The 16,192-nt window shown below is 40.0% G+C and overlaps 1 protein-coding gene across 8 annotated transcripts in view; it reads right to left on the bottom strand.

Moving 5' to 3' along the window:
- Nucleotides 1-16,192, bottom strand: part of FRYL (FRY like transcription coactivator) — a 226,746-nt gene that overhangs the window by 12,991 nt on the left and 197,563 nt on the right. For all 8 annotated transcript variants that reach the window (XM_072944315.1, XM_072944291.1, XM_072944305.1 and 5 more), the window contains 5 exons: nucleotides 13,128-13,331; nucleotides 10,879-11,046; nucleotides 4,835-5,085; nucleotides 2,388-2,595; nucleotides 530-679 (listed from right to left, as the gene is read on the bottom strand). In XM_072944315.1, the coding sequence (XP_072800416.1) occupies nucleotides 530-679; nucleotides 2,388-2,595; nucleotides 4,835-5,085; nucleotides 10,879-11,046; nucleotides 13,128-13,331 (981 nt within the window). The remainder of the gene's footprint in view (nucleotides 1-529; nucleotides 680-2,387; nucleotides 2,596-4,834; nucleotides 5,086-10,878; nucleotides 11,047-13,127; nucleotides 13,332-16,192) is intronic.

The raw sequence follows: 16,192 nt of genomic DNA, 5'->3' as shown, positions 1-16,192 counted from the left end.
AGTGCAGTGTGATTTCAGGGATGTCTGCCAGTCTAAGCATGCCTTCAAATGATTTCAAAAACTGGATCAGCCAAAAATGACACGTCAAACCAGTATATACCTTAAAGGTAACACCCTGGAGGCTTTTTAAACCTTAATTTTTAAAATATCTTAATACATAATCTACAAATACGCTTGGAAACACGTGGGGAAGACCAAGGAGTTCTGGGTTCTTTGTGGGGGGAGGTCTAGCCCTCTCCTACCCGCCTTTATTCAGGAGTCAGGGAAAAGTACACGTCTCTGGAGCACAATTCTTAGCTTCCCCAGCTAGGACTCTGTGGCAGGAGAGGGTAGCGAGAGGCCAGAATCAGAAACAGTTCCAAGTCACCACATATAATAAACTGGAATTGTATTTTGCTAGATAGTTACAATCAAATTGAAAATACGAACCTTTACACTTTAAAATTCTGAATTACCTTTAAAAAAATCATTTACTGAATGATGCCATTCAAATTTAGTTTTTATAATAAGCCCTCATGTAAAAACTTACCGTTTCAGCATCCACAAAGACTGTTGGGCATTCTGAACACATCATCATCACTTCCAGTGAGCTTTTAAATTTGGTACCAATGCGCTGCAGACTCTCACCAAGAAAGCTGACTGCCTCATTAGTTATGTCTCCAAACTTTCTTTGAATTGACTATGGAGAAAACATAAGAAAAATGTTAGTATTTCATATGCAGCCATTTTTCATCTTTAAGTGAAAAAGCATAACATATAATTAGAACAACCTTTTATTTTAAAACTATTATTTTAGTGATATATAGAATTCTAAAAACTGATCTGTAAAGCCTTGTTTTTAGGCACTTCTTTATTAGCAAACACGGTCATTTCTAAAAATGATCAAAGGTTTACAAAATAGTATTACTGAAAAAAGAAACTAATGGTACATGCCATTCATCTCCCTACTCCTGAGATTTCTTCCATTACAAAAGACACAAGGAATACATGCTGTACGTCCTTGGAAATATGGTCACCACATATCTGAAGAATTAGCTCTTCTAAAGCTAAGTTCTACCTGGAAGAAACTTTCAGTAAAAGCAGTTTACTCTCCTTGGCTATCAGCTGCCATCTGACTTTAATTAAAGTCAAAATGCATCACAGGTAATATCTTTTCAAAACTGAAGAATATTCATTCTCCTTAAACAACCAGACAGTACCTGACCCATAGAGAGCACTCAATGGATTAGACTACGTATTAATAGTACTATCACTATACACATACTTAATGTGTACCTACATGTATGTGTGTAGCACTGTTAGATGTCATTGTGATTAATTAAAAAAAAAAAAACCATAAGCCACAATCTCAGGCATCAAGAAATTTGTATCTCTGGAAAGAAAAGACTGTGAATAGGAAACCAAGTAGCAATGCAAAAACTACAGACTTAAGTAAATAGATGCTCCAGTTAACAAGCACTAACCTTCCAGAGGGGAGAGACTGGAGGTTGGAAGAAGCTGGGAAAACTGCGGTGAGTGTATGTACTTAGCTCGGTCTTCTAAGATGGACAAAATTTGCTTAGGGAGGAAAGCTGGCAGGTGGTTCAGAAAATAATACTTAAATGATGGCATTTCTCTCTGCCTTGGTTTCCCTGGCTACAGAATGCTAAAGCATATAGGTCTGTTGTAAGAATTACTTAATGTGAAGCATTTAGCATAGTGCCTGGCATGTAGACAGTACTGAATAAATGTAAGCTCATGTTATTTAGGGTTGAAGCAACCTTGGCTAAAATTGTTAAGGTCTCCACATAGTAATGAAAGTGCCAACGAATTTAACACTTTATGATAAACTGTCTTATGATACTGATGGTACATTCCTTGAAGGCAGGAACCAGGCTTTATATTTCATTGGTATCCCTGCTGGTGCCTAGCATCCTGCACCAGAATTTATCAGATGTTGTTCTGAAGTTTTATTCTAATTGCCTTAGGGGAGGTATCTGTACTAGTCATTGTATAACGTGCCAGCGGTACTACAATGTCAAAGTGTAAATTTAAATTTCACTATCTTGGAGCGGAGGGTATAGCTCAAGTGGCAGAGTGCATGCTTAGCATGCACAAGGTCCTGGATTCAACCCCCAGTACCCCTTCGAAAAATAAAGAAGTAAACCTAATTACCCCCACCTCAAAAACCCTAAATAAACAAATAAATCACAATTCAAAAAAAATATTTATAAAAACCCTTCCAGTCTGTTAAATAAATAAGTAAATAAATTTCACTATCTTTGGAAAAAAATTTGTTTAAAAGAAATCAATGGGCATATTAAAATCTGAGGTACTGATTTTAGACAAAACCCCTAACTTTATCAGGTAACTGTAATACGAATTCAGAACCCGGAAACCTCACTGACCTGAAACAGCCTGGAAAAAACGTGAAAAGTAAACACGGCGCAGGACCCGTCAGAGTCAGACAGCATCTGGTTGACGTGGCAGCGCCAGGCCTCTTCCTCGTCGTCATATGCTACCGGCTGGAACGCAGCAATGATGGCAGAGAGGAACGGTGACGGCAGAGGGGATGTCTGTGCGTCCGGAAAGCCATCTGGCTCCTCTTCATCTTGACTGTCAACACAAATACAGCCATCATAATACGACCTTAAAAGAGTACACTTGATTACTTACAACAGTGTAAGCCCTCTAACACAGATTATTTTTACTCATCTATACACACTGATTTAGAAAATGCACTTTGTGAGAAAGCACAGATAAGCAGATTTTCTTATTGATCCTTGATCTGTTTATCATCTTTGGAATTAGGACTCTCATTTCACACGACTGCCTTAAAACAACCCAAGTCCTACAATATGCCAGGGTAATGGAAATAATTTCAGTAACTTCTGTGAATAGTACAGATTAGAATGCTTTCATTTTAAATGGTCAATTTTGGAGGCTTTTTATCTGAACAGGCCCACACTGACAATGAGAATACTTTAAAAGTGTTTCTCATGTACTTCTGTGTCAAGGGCTATGTAGTAGGTGCTCTGTATGGATTGTCTTCATTCAGTCTTCACAGCAACTCGGTGACAGTTAAGTACTATTATTAGCCTGATTTTTTACCAATGAGGAAACAAAAAGTTCAATGATGTACCTCGGCTACTGAGTAGGAAATAACAGAGCCAGAATCTGAAGCCTGGACCATGGGTCCAAGCCCAGTGTTATAAAGCCATGACACACACTATGTGCCTCGCAGGATGGCAGTAACAGATTTGACTCAAAGAAACATAAGATCTGGCCGTTTTCTTTGAGGAATTTATAATCTCAACAGTCAGATAATCCATATAAAAATGAGACAGTGAAAAAAGATGGAGATAATTTGGGTTAGACATGCTATAAAGAAATGTGTGATTTGGGGACTTAAAGATGAAGTGTTTGGAGTCAGACTCCTTAAAGAAATGTGTGACTCAAGGTCTTAAAACTGTATGTTTCACAGTAAAGGGTAGCTCCACACGGTTTTACAGAAATTATGGAGCAATTCATATGGAAGAGAGATCGGAGAAGACTGGGGGAAAAGATCAAAATGAAGCAGACATTTGAAGTGAAAACTGAAATTCTGCCTCAGAAAGGTTAATTTTTAAAATGTCACTGTGGTGATTGACTTGAACAAAATGTATCCTTTAAGCTTGAGTAGATACACCCCTTTATTCAGTAGGGATGTTCTAGTCTATTTCAACTTCAGCAACTGGCCAAAGTCCAGACTTCAGCGGCAGCCTTTAAGAAAGCCAGACAGCAGAGTTATCTACCCCTGCAGCATTTCTCGCAAACCTGAACTTGGGTATGATCAATGAACGAGTGACTGCATAGGCTACGGTCATCTCCAAGTCAGTAACATGAACCAGGTGTGTCACCAAGATTTGTTGTTAACATCTGAACGTACACTTTCAAATATAGGTAAGCATTCTACATAGAGTGAAAAATCTCATGTGCTGTATATGTTACAATTCTGTTATCACTTGAAGTATAAATGAAAATCTTTTACTGTAGGAGCACAATGCTGCTATATTGCATTACTAAATATTAATTTTTATATGAAAATTATTATCAAGGCAGCTTCAAATTGTTGAATAGGGAAATAGATACACTGATGGAGAGGGCATTAAATTAGATGCCTTTATAAAGAACACTATTTTGAGCCACAAATATTTATAAAATTAACATAAAAAAGCAAAATAGTAGATATAGATTATATCATAATTCCAACCATTAAAGAGTTGTTTGGTATATAAGTTACCAAAATGTCCACAAAAATTTCCTTTAAGAACTATGTGTGGTAACTGATTATTCAATTTCGTCAGCCCATGAGTGAAAAAAAAAGTCCTATTTAAGAATTCTTCATACTTTGTGGCAATAAATTTTGAATGCAGGGTACGTAAATGTTTAAAAGCAGTATTCTAACATCTCACAGGATCAATAAATGATGAGTTCTGCCCATTATGTAAGTCAAACTTTAAAAATCTGACCATTGATAATGAAACTACAAAATAGTTTTTGGAATATATTTCAGACTTGTCCTGGTATCACAGTCATTCATTCCAGGATTTGATGCCTGGCTCAGGCTATGGCCCAGTATTGACTTTAACATTCGGCTATTCAGCATTCTGCCAAAACAGGTACCTGGTGTACTTCTAAATGTAGAAGGCCACTCGCTTTGCTCTGAGAATGGCCTACTTGTTTTTCTTTAAGTGAATGTCAATAAGAGAAAATAAACCTATTGCATTAACTCATTTTACCTTTCAAACATAGACAGAAATGAAGTCAGCATTCTGGCCCGGAGGGCTATAGCTGGGAGGGGCCGCAGTCTCACCTGGACAGCCCAGAGAAGTCCGCCTCCTCCTCTTCACATCGTTCATCCAGCTCCTTCAGAGCTAAGGTGACGTCTTCGTCACAGACTGACCCGGGGTAGCTCTCGGGAGCCGGGGGCTCTGGCACGTCAGATTCCTCTAAATCGAGAAGCCCCTGACACACTAGAGAGTCCTGCTGCTCCTGAATAATGTACGGCCCTTCATCTTCAAAGGCTGTAAGGACCTGTTCCTCCTTTAATACTGAACTTGTATCCTGTAAAACAATCATAGTTTTTACGGACTTTAACAACACTATAAAAGAATTTTATCAACACAGAATAAATGACCATTGTCACCAATATATATCTATTTTAGCAGGCAGTCTTCATTTGCACAGTTTAATAATGTTTGGAGTTTTTGGATGCTGATCATATAAACTGTTTTTTTTTTTTAAATAGTTCCAAGTTTAAAACATTTTGAAAGTAAAATGTATCACCTGATGCCACATAGAAACACCAAGGAGATCTTTTTCCTTTTAATAGGATTTAGGGGTTTACTTAGAAATACATCCTTTGGTGAAAGACCTTCTCTCATACATAATCTAATTCTACATAATTTGTTACTATTAACTCTCTCTTACTTGAAATGTCATTGATTTCATCATGCTAGAACCTTACATCCAGTGAATTACGGATAGAAGGAGGGGAGACAGTTCAGAATGGTTAACCCACTGGTCCTGTGGGGCTACCGTGAATCAAGAACAGGTCTTAACCCATCAGGAGGCTGCTGAATAGACACAAGGAGGGCAGCCTTACTGTGTAAGTGAGCTGAGTATTTGGGATGGAAGATCTCCTCTCAAATAATAAGGCCACAATAACTCATTCAGGTTTGAGTACTAAGGATGCTTCACAGAGTCCAGAAAGCACTGGGAAATTGTAGATTGTTGTACTTTTGAGAATTAAATGAACTACAAACTCACTTATCAAAAAGAATGCCTGCATCCTCCTAACTCTAAGCAAATGATAATGGAAGTGTGGGTTATAATGTGTACTCATATATTTCCTTCCTGTCCACCGTAACGCCACTGAAATGTTGTTGCTATGTGCCTGGCATGGTGCAAAAGTTCGACAGATATTGGCTGAATAAATGAACTACCCACTATTAAAAAAGAAAAATACTTCCAGGGTGTATATCATGACTTTATCAACACCAGTTTTAACTGGCATAAACATTAACTGATCAGTTTGAAAATAAGCACTGATGGCCTCACAGTTTTGGGAATAAAGATCAGCTTCTATCACTGCTTAGACCTACGGCTCCTACTTAGTTGCACAGTAGTTTCTCATCTTTTTTCCACGGGTGAAAAAAGAACTTTCCTCCCAAATTATGAAAAATAAGTGAAATCCAGAGACCCTGACCTTGGACCAGCCTGGGCTTTTGTTTGCTCATCTGTAAAATTTATGTATAAAACGAAGGATTTTGACCAGATTCTGGGCTGAGTGCTCTGGGGTAAATTAGTAAGTACAGTTAGAGGGCAAACTGGTAATGGGCTTAGGCTGATGTGCAAATGACAACAGTGTACAGCAGAGCATGGTAAGTGTAAGGTAAGTACCCTAAGTGATACCCAGAGGGCTACTGGTGCTCAAAGAAGGGAAGGATCAAGCTGCGTGAGGCACCAGAGACTGTCTCTTTGGCGAAAACAGACTATGATGGGCTTTGATTAAGATGGGGTAGCAATAGTGTTACGGACTGACTGTTTTTGTCCCCTCAGAATTCTCACCCCTAACCCCCAATGGGGGTGTGAGAGGTGTGTCCTTTAGAAGGTAGAACCCTTATGAATGGGATTAGTGCCCTTATAGGAAGAGGACAGAGAGCTAGCTTGTTCTTTTTCCACCACGTGAACAAGAAGAGCTACCAGGAAGAGGGCTCACCAGACAGTGCGGCTGACACCTTGCTCTGTGACTTCCTGGCCTCCAGAACAGTGAGAAATGCATTTCTATTGTTGATAAGCCACCCAGATGATCGTATTTTGTTATAGCAACCCAAGCTGCGTAAGACAGATAGTATCTCAAGGAAAAGGACTTAGAAGATATCAAAGGCACAGAAACATGGTAGGAAAACACAAGTGTACCGTGGCAACACTGGTCTGGAGTTAGTTATGCAGGGAAAGCAGCAAATTATTTGAGTCTTCACAGAGCAGTACTTTATAATTAATACAGTATATCACTCCTTAATCATTCCAATAACTTATATTTAGTACATTCTATTTAAGGTTTCCATCTGAATTTTTTTCTTAAAGATTTGGCCATTAAAAGGGCAGGCACTAGTCAGAGAGGTAGTTTAACTAGTAGTGCTAAAGATATTTCTACACCTAGAATTTTTATTGGTATTAAGTCTTCCTTCTACATCAATATATCATATATTGAAATAACCCACCAAACTTCTTAGTTTAATGTCTTCACTTCTCATTAGTGTACACCTGTATTTTGTTGTCATTTGTTCTGGAATAATAATTTGAAAATAGGCAATTTGGGTAATTTGTTTTACCTAAAGTTAGTATTATAGAGTACATGCTGAAATTTTTAATAACACCTAGATTTCATCAAGAGAGTGCTTTTCGGCTAATGGAATGCATTCCACTATTATATGCAGACTGTGAGAATCAAATTTTCCTGAATTTCATCTTATTACACAATGACAGTCTCTCACACACACAAATTCAAAGATTCATTTCCTATAAGGAATAGTTTCTGCCATACATGATTTGGTATCTAAACTATTATAAATGCTAGAAGAAATCCATCTGTGGAGGCCTCTCTGATAAACAAAGGTAAAGAATACCATCCCTTTTAGAACTCAAAGCATAATTTGTATATATTATAGAGAAGGGATGGACAAACTGAGCTCCAGAATTTCTTGAGGCGGATGCTTTGGCCTATTCTGTTTTATCTTCCTGATACTAACATAATGTAAGGGAAAAAAATTCAAATAAACATTTCTAGGACTTCTTCAGTTCATAAAATATTTCATCTGTTAAGATTAATTGTATTCCTCATCTCAAGAAATTGCTTTATAACAATATAGATACCATATATACCCATACATATCTATGTAATAGACTTAACGGTTTTATTTCAATATCTTAGTGCTTTCATACTTTTTTTAAAGGGGCAATTTTGGGTCCTTTGACACTGGCATATCAGGGAAAAACAAATTAGGACAACATATCCAACAGACACAAACTTGAATTATTCCCTTATGGACATCCATTCTTTTGGTGATAATTTTCATGACAATGGAACTATTTCTAATTCAAACAATATATTTCAAAAATATCTCCTTCAGTCTCATCTGCCAGTGTTATGAAGTTTATAGTGATAATGAAATATACTACTGTAAGAGGAAAAACCTAGAAAATTAAAGCGTTTTTCCTTTATTAGAAAAAAAGTATCCTTAGGAACTTTATGGTAGCTTGGAAGTAGGCCCCTTACGTATTGCTGGATGAATTAATGTCTCATCTGACATAACACAATTTCCAATGTATATTGAAATATAGATGAATTTCTAATTCATTTCCAATAAATATGAATTATTTCTAAGAGGTAGTTTACTCACGGTGATTACAGCTATTTTAATAATCAAAAATAAAAGATTTCCCCGTTAAGTAAAATTAAGATCACACAACCATTAACTATACTGCTTTTGTTAAAAAGGTATTTCTCATATCAGCCTGCCGTTTCCCATTGTTTCTAATGAGAAAGTCTGACCTGGAACAGGCTACAGCTACACCGGACAGTAGATTAACCGGTGGCTGATGCTCAGGTAACGAGTCTTCCAACACCGAGCAGAACATTGTTCACTTAAGGTGCAGCCCTAAACCCCGTCACACACGTCCCTGTCCGCACACTCTGGCTTTGTCCAGGACCCTCTCTCGGCCTCCTGTCCTCCCAGCACACCTCTGTCACTGAGACTTTCCTGAAACACCAGTCAGGCTGTAACCTTCCCTGATGACAGACTGTGAGCTCCACGTGGCCGGTGCAGATGCTGGAACTGACTTTCCTTTTTCCACCAAAAAAAGGCAAGATTCAAAAAAATAAACATAATCAGATCATATCCTTCTTCTGCTTAAAATCCTCCTGTGGCCTCCTGCTATGTGGCCTCTAAGACTGCCCTTGAGAGCACCTTGCCCTCCCCTGGCCGCGTCTGCCCCCATCCGCTTTCTGGGGTTCGCCGTGTCACCTCCCCCACTGCCAGCCGGCGGCGTGGCTGCTCCTCAAATGCACCCCGGCCTTTTCTGCTCCGGCCTCTCTCCCAGGCCTGGAATGGTCTCCCCGGCCTGGAACGTTCTTCCTCCACACCGTCAAGGGCTGGCTCCTCCTCCTCACTTAGCTTTCACCCCAAATGCCACCGCACTTTCTCCCTCACCAAGTCCACATGACTCTTAGATTTTCTTAGTGTCAACAGTAAGAAGACCACTCTCTGATACATTCTTTATGTTTTACCTGTTTCCATGTTCGTTCGGTCCCTCCTACTAGAATTAAGCGCCACAACCCAGGAGCCGTTGCCCGTTTCGCACGGTGCTGTACGCCCAGGGCCTGGGACAGCGCCCGGCACGCCGTGGGGGCTCAGTGAGCCCTGGTTAAATGCCTGGCTGCTCGTGTGCCCTGTGTTCCCACCCAGGTGTCTGGTACAGGGCCTGTCACACAACAGGCGTCTCTGGAAAGAATGCAAATTCACGACCTCCTGTCATCTCAAGATAAAGTCTGACTTTAGCACGGCGTGTGGGGCCCAGCACGCCTCAGACCCACCCGTCTCTCCTGCTGCTGCTGCTGCTCCTCCTCCTGCACTTTAGCCTCAAAGACCGAACATCCTGCTGCTATCTGAACACACCATGTAGCTTCACGTGACAGGTCTTCCTACGTGAAGTCCCTCTGCCTGGAATGTCTTAGTTACCATGAAGCCTGTTCTTTGCCACTGTACCCCAAATGCACAGCTCATCAGTCTCTCCTCTGAGTTTTTACAGAGCCATGAACATGTCTATTATTGAGTTTCCATACTGACATTTAGTTTTTTTAACCTTGTCTGTCTCCTTTAATAGATAATGGACACTCTGAGACCAGGGCCATGCCTTATTCATCTTTCTAGTACCTAGTGGAATGCCTAGCATCCAGTACATCTCAATAAATGTTTGTTGAATCTAATGATCTAAACTTCAGCCATACCAATATGAGCATTTAAAAAACTGTCCAAATGCCTTCATTTCAAAGTAGGTCTGCCTACTGTCAAGATGTATAATACACTGTCAGCACAGAAAGAACATGAGACTTCAACTTACTCAGATAATAAGATTACTAACTAGACTGGTCTAGATCTAATAAGTACATTAATTTGGTTAACACTGAAAAAATGTAGTATTTTCCTAACACCAAAGCATAATAGCACATACAATAGAGCTATAGCAATTACAGTTTTAAAAAAGTATATATAAAAATCTTTAAAAAATAACTAAGAAAACTAATACTTACTTATTTTTGATCAGTCATTAGCTTGGAATCTGGCTTACTTCTCACAGGCCTTTCCAAAAAACATAAAACTAGTAGTTCCAAAGTCTTTCTAAAAGGTTTCCTTTGACCAGCTGCTAACACAGCTAGCCTGAGGTTTTGATCCCAATTACAGCACCAATCACAAAAACCCAAACACAAAGCAACAAAGGAAGGAAAAACAAAAGCGGTCCTTCAGAGAAGGCACAGCGCCACAGAAGATGCTGCCCGTCCCCAGAGAAGCACCTTACATTAACCTAATCACATTCTGCAGCACAAAATGCTCATTAAAAACACTCAGGGTTATTTTTAACCTGTAGGTCATTTCCTTAATCCATCAATTTTTTTTTTTAACCATCGGATTTGACTGTTTCACTTAAAGCAACCCAACAGGTTAGAAATACTGGAAACAAATCAAATAATTAGCATATCAGATGACAACTCTTCCGAAAGAAAAGCAAGGGATGGAACGGATTGCTTTAAAAGGAGCCCAGATTGGCCACGCACCAGCCCCCACATCTCCCCACCTCAGGCAGCTGGCTGTTAGCATTATCTAGGGAAGCTTCCAAACTTGGGGTCTCATCTCTGATTTGCAGCACTTCTTCTGTTGAGATGCTGCCAGTGGAATCTTGAGACTGAAGAAGTAAGTCAGGATGGTCTGGCAAAGTTTCATCCACAGCAGTATCGTTGTTTAACTAAAAGGAGAGATCATAAAAGGAGGAATTCATCTCTGAGTCAGCAATGGTCACAAAGGCCACAGGAAACATTCTATGTCATAAGATATTCTGGGGCCATAGTTTTAAAGAGCGTCGTTGACTTCCTAAAATTATCTGTTCCCCTCATTTCAGTCTATCCCAGAATTGGTGCTGTTAATGCAAGCAGCTAGGCCATCAGCAGAAATGAAACAGCCATTAACATGGTTACGTTTTGCTAAAGAAGAACTACCAGAGTGGAAGAGCTCTATGTGACTATGCTCATCTTGAGCTAAAATGAATATTTTACAGTAATGTCTTATGTTTTCATGTGGTCATTTCATTTCATTTCATTTCAACTGGAGGGTAGGCACATAAGTCTGAACTGGACGTTCACTTAGTTCAGCAAGAATCAATATCATAAAACTTTGATAAGACAAAAAGAATTAGCACAATGAAGTTGCTGTCATGGCAGGCCAGCATTAGTGGGTTTACATTTTTTGAAAACTAATCGTAATTAGAAAAAAGAAAATATCACAATTTTTCCTCTGTTAAGCAGGGTTATACATTTTTCACAGTCAAAATTTAACATAAGAAAAACCAAGTTCATGATTCAGAGGAGGTAAAGGCAAAAACTATATATTTTTTTCCCCTATGAGGGGGAAGCAACTTCAAATTCTTTTTTAATCTCACTACCACTATGACTAGGGTTGGCCTCAAGAGGAGACAAGTCCGTTCTGCTCTGAGGCTCTCCTGAGAGCTAACCTTTGTTAAGCAATTACTATACTGTCCGCCCCATGAAATTCCCATGAGACAGGCACCCCCGGGGGTCCTGTTTTAAAGGAGAGAGTAGGTAACTTGACTGCAATTCCACAGCGGGTTGGTGGCAGGATGCCAGTCTCCAGTCTGGCTCCAGGGAGGGCCTGTGCCTCATTCAGTGGGTCACTCCTGCCATTAACTCCCATTTGTTTAAATGCACACAGTCCATGGAGGGGCAATCCATAGGTGGCCTGGATCTAGAGGCAGACCGCCTGGTTCAAACCCATTTATCAGCTCTGTGTCCCAGGACAAGTCACTGCATCTGCAGACGGGCAGTAACCACACTCCAACAATCACGTGGCTGCAGGGAGAGTCCTAGTGACTAATCCATGTGAACACCTTGACCTGGTGCCCCTCAAACACTCAGCCAGTGGTAACTACTGCTACTGTTATCAGCAACAGCTTATCACTTAATATGCAAAAGGGAGTTCGTTGACAGTCATATTGGGGAAATAGGAGATGCCAAAACAGGAGAGGTGACAGGAAGCCAAGCCCAAAACGACAACTGTGCACGTTGTCTGAAGCCAGTTCAGCCCCGCCATTCAGTGCACTGCCAGCACTTCACCAGCAGCCGATGCGACATTAAATTAGAGGCCTGCCAAGGGCACCCACGTAAGAGCTGTGTGACTGGCTGCTATATGGTCCTCTAGCTGGTTCGTCATCATATGAGCCGCATGGTTGCTCCACATGCCTTCTCTTTCCTCATTCTGCCATCTTCAAGTTCCAACTCAGCTACCACTGCAGGTTTAGCGTTCCCTTCACCCCTCATTCCTGAACAGACAGACCACTCCTTGCAGCCTTTATTTCCTATCTCTCTCTCTCTCTGAATCTTTGCTGTCTGGCCTTTGGAATACTATTCAGAGCCTCCACATAACTGACTTGATCTTGCAAAGAGAGCAAAGTTGTCCTCCATTAATGAAGAAAGAAAAGCAGATGGAGAATTAAGCAGGGCTGGTGTTCACACCAATACCAAACATGTATCATTCAAGGTGAGGGCCTCTCAGAATGCCCAGCACAACTCACCGTCACCAGGAGAGAAGCAATAGAAAATGTGTCTCAGCAGCTAAGGGGTGTGCAGCATCAAATGTCTAGTTCTGTCATGACTAATGGAACACTCCATCACTGCTACGATTCTGTATTTTCATTTCAGTGAGCATTTTACCCACACTGAAATGACAATCAGAATATCGAGAAACACTAATTACTAAGTTGGAAGTTAAGAGGAAGAAGAGGCCAATTGTCACTGGGCGAACAGGTTACTGTACCATCTGCGTGCGTGAGAGTATCTGGCTTGCTGTGAGTGCCGCTTCTTCTTCTGAGGACTCGTCCGTATCCTCCTGGTTTGTCAGGTTCAGGCTGGGGGTGCTGCTGGAACACTGGTACTCCTGGAGGGACGGCGTGTCTCCTTTGTCAATACTGTCCAGGGAGCGCCTGCGGACGCCCCAGTTGAAATTGTCCATACTTTCACCCTGGAAAAGCAAAACATCATTTCTGAGATCTCAAACACATGCTTACAAATTTAGGGAATGTCATACACCGGGAAAACATACACCAGGATGAAAAAAACTTAATGCATTGTCATAAGCAGAGTTTCAATCAGCCCTTCAATTTCTTGAAACTTTTAAAACATCATTCAATATTTATATTTAAAGAGATCAAAATATTTGTTTGATAACCTGTTTTAACTGAAGGATTTTCTTGGCTTTCCATCTTGTACTACTGGGGACCAACTAAATCTAATACCTAGGCCATTTCTATTCTAATACACAAACACAGATGGGACCACAAAGAAGACACATACATCACAGGTGACAACAGATGAACAATCCACAACACCAGGCTGCAACTTACCTGCAGCTCCTGGTTAGCAAAAAGGAAAACACACAGAATTAGAAAGAACGAAGACAAACATTTAAATATACGCTACACTTTTGGGGAAAACTCTTTGCTTTCTCAAACCCAAAGACTGATTCAAGCTCTGGATTAAGCTTTGTGCAGGAAGCCAACATGTGATTCAAATTACTTTTTTATGCAAAATACATTGTGAAAAAGTCAGAGACAGACATTTAAAACAACATTTCTGTGATACACTGTGGCAACACAAACTTATTAAGAAAAACCTACCAAATTTACATAGATTTAATACTGGATACAATGCAAAACTGACTTAAAATACCCACATTCAGTTGACAACATGTAGGGTCACAATTATTTTAGACTGTCAGGTGGTTCTGGCTAAATCCAATGGTTATTTTTTTGCTACAAACTAGTTTAACATCAAGATCATAGTTATCAAAACATAACTTTTGCCAACTTCAAAAGGTCAATAGGGAATCAGACAAATTTCAATTTTGTCCCACTTACAGATTTTTATAGTAAGTTATGTTTCTGTTATTCCAAGCTGATCCTCCTTTTGTAAGGGATGTAATCCTTACACTCTTTATTAAGCTCTGACATGACAAATCATAGTGAACTGGCTAGCAAAATATGATTTATGTGTATTCCTTTACCCAAGAGGAACTGTCCAGAATAGAGGTTTTTCAGATTTTTTTTTCTTTTAAAATAAAGCAGAGGAATACTAATCTCAAATGAAATTTACGGTGGAAGTCAACTGTGCAAAACTGATGAACAAAAGCAGAGCTGCTCTGGTTGAAAAAGGTGGCCAGGAGCTCTGCCCATCGGCCCTTGGACCTTTCCCTGTTTATCAGGTGTCCTAGAAGCTTGGAGGTCTGCAGGTCAGACTTTGAAAGCCACCTTCCTTGAACATATCATTTCACATATTAGGATGCAGCATAACACATAATAAGGTCAATGGCCCAAGATACATATGTTTGGTGAATGAATGAATACACACTGTGGGCTTTCAAGGTTGGGGGCTATTTCAGGAGTTTCATTAGCAGTTAAGTTTGTTTTGTAGCAAAGTATTTCCTGTGACCATGTTCAAAGCAAGACTATGATTTAGGTTTTAGAAAATCTCTATCATTTGATTTGGCCTAATTATGAGGTATAAATTAGCACTACTCTCCTGAAATTACTGTGACTTACATGAAAGACAGAACTACAATAAGTATCTTTAATTCATTCCACGGTTCTTTTCAAAAGCCATATTTATTACTACAAACATTTCAGAGTACTGGACTTGAAAGCATGTGCAGTGTTCTTTGGAAAAAGAAAAAGCAAACAAAAAGAAATAACCTGACCATTACAAAAATGTCAAGAGCCTGCCTTTAGAAATTCTAAATTCTGCTGTGAAAAAAGCAAGTATCTACAGAAGAATTTAGAAGTGGCTCATGCCTGTGAAGTAGGGCAGTGGGTCTCTTCAACCCACCACACTTCCTTGCCTGAATGTGCAAGTCTGTCCTATTTCCTGCAACGTGGTTTTCAAGTTGTAGGAGTGATATCAATTTTAGAGAGTGGTGACCTGCCCTTTTCAAAGAAAAAGACTGAAATGAAAGAAATAGAAAATACATAGAAAATGCATAGTATAGAGTAAGGATGCATATTCTTGAAACTTTTAAAGTGTGTCTGTACATATATACTTGGATGTGATATAAAATGTATTAGCAATGGCCACAGTTAAAAAAAATAGTTTATAAGCCTATAAGGTGCTGGACAATACTTGTTCTTGGGTTCCTATGAACCTGCCCAGTTTGGGAATATGTAAACGGTGAGCTATTACATAGAGCTTGTGCTGCTCATAAGCTAGTCTAGGGTATCTGCTGGACTCTGAGGCACTATGGTCACATCCTCATATCTGCAGGGGAGGCTGAAGCAGCCAGGAGGGCTTCCCTAACCCGGTTTCCTATCAACAGCTGTTGGTGTGACCTGGCAAAGGCCATTACCTTTCACTCCTTCACTTCGCCTATTTGAGCCCAAGGAAACACCCCTTAAGAGGGCTGATGAGTGCATGTGAGTTCTATGAGTGACTTTAACGTCCTAGGAGAGAGATATATCAATGGCATGTTATGGACACATTATAGGCATTTTGGGCTCTTGAATATAGATATTTACAACAATTTTAGAACGAACGTTTTTGTGATCTATTTGATGTGAACTTTTCAGGTTTAGGAAACTGTGGTTTAGGGGACTGGCATCACTGACAGGAATAGGTCTCAAGTAGCCCAACACAACCAGGGCAGTGAGCAATCCTATTATTGTTGCCACAATGATTGTTTTAGAAATTGGCAGATGCCCCAACTTGGGTCAGTGAGATGTGACAAGCAGTGTGCTAAAGGTGTTTGGGAGAGGTACTTCTTCACTTCCATGAGAGCATGTTCGGAAGTGACCCTCGCTTCCTCTGAACACTGATGTGTGGAGACACAACCAAGAC

The sequence above is a fragment of the Vicugna pacos genome, chromosome 2, assembly GCF_048564905.1.
Source record: "Vicugna pacos chromosome 2, VicPac4, whole genome shotgun sequence".
Taxonomy (NCBI): domain Eukaryota; kingdom Metazoa; phylum Chordata; class Mammalia; order Artiodactyla; family Camelidae; genus Vicugna; species Vicugna pacos.
Note: the sequence above shows the minus strand (reverse complement) of the source record. Positions and strands in the feature narration are given on the sequence as shown.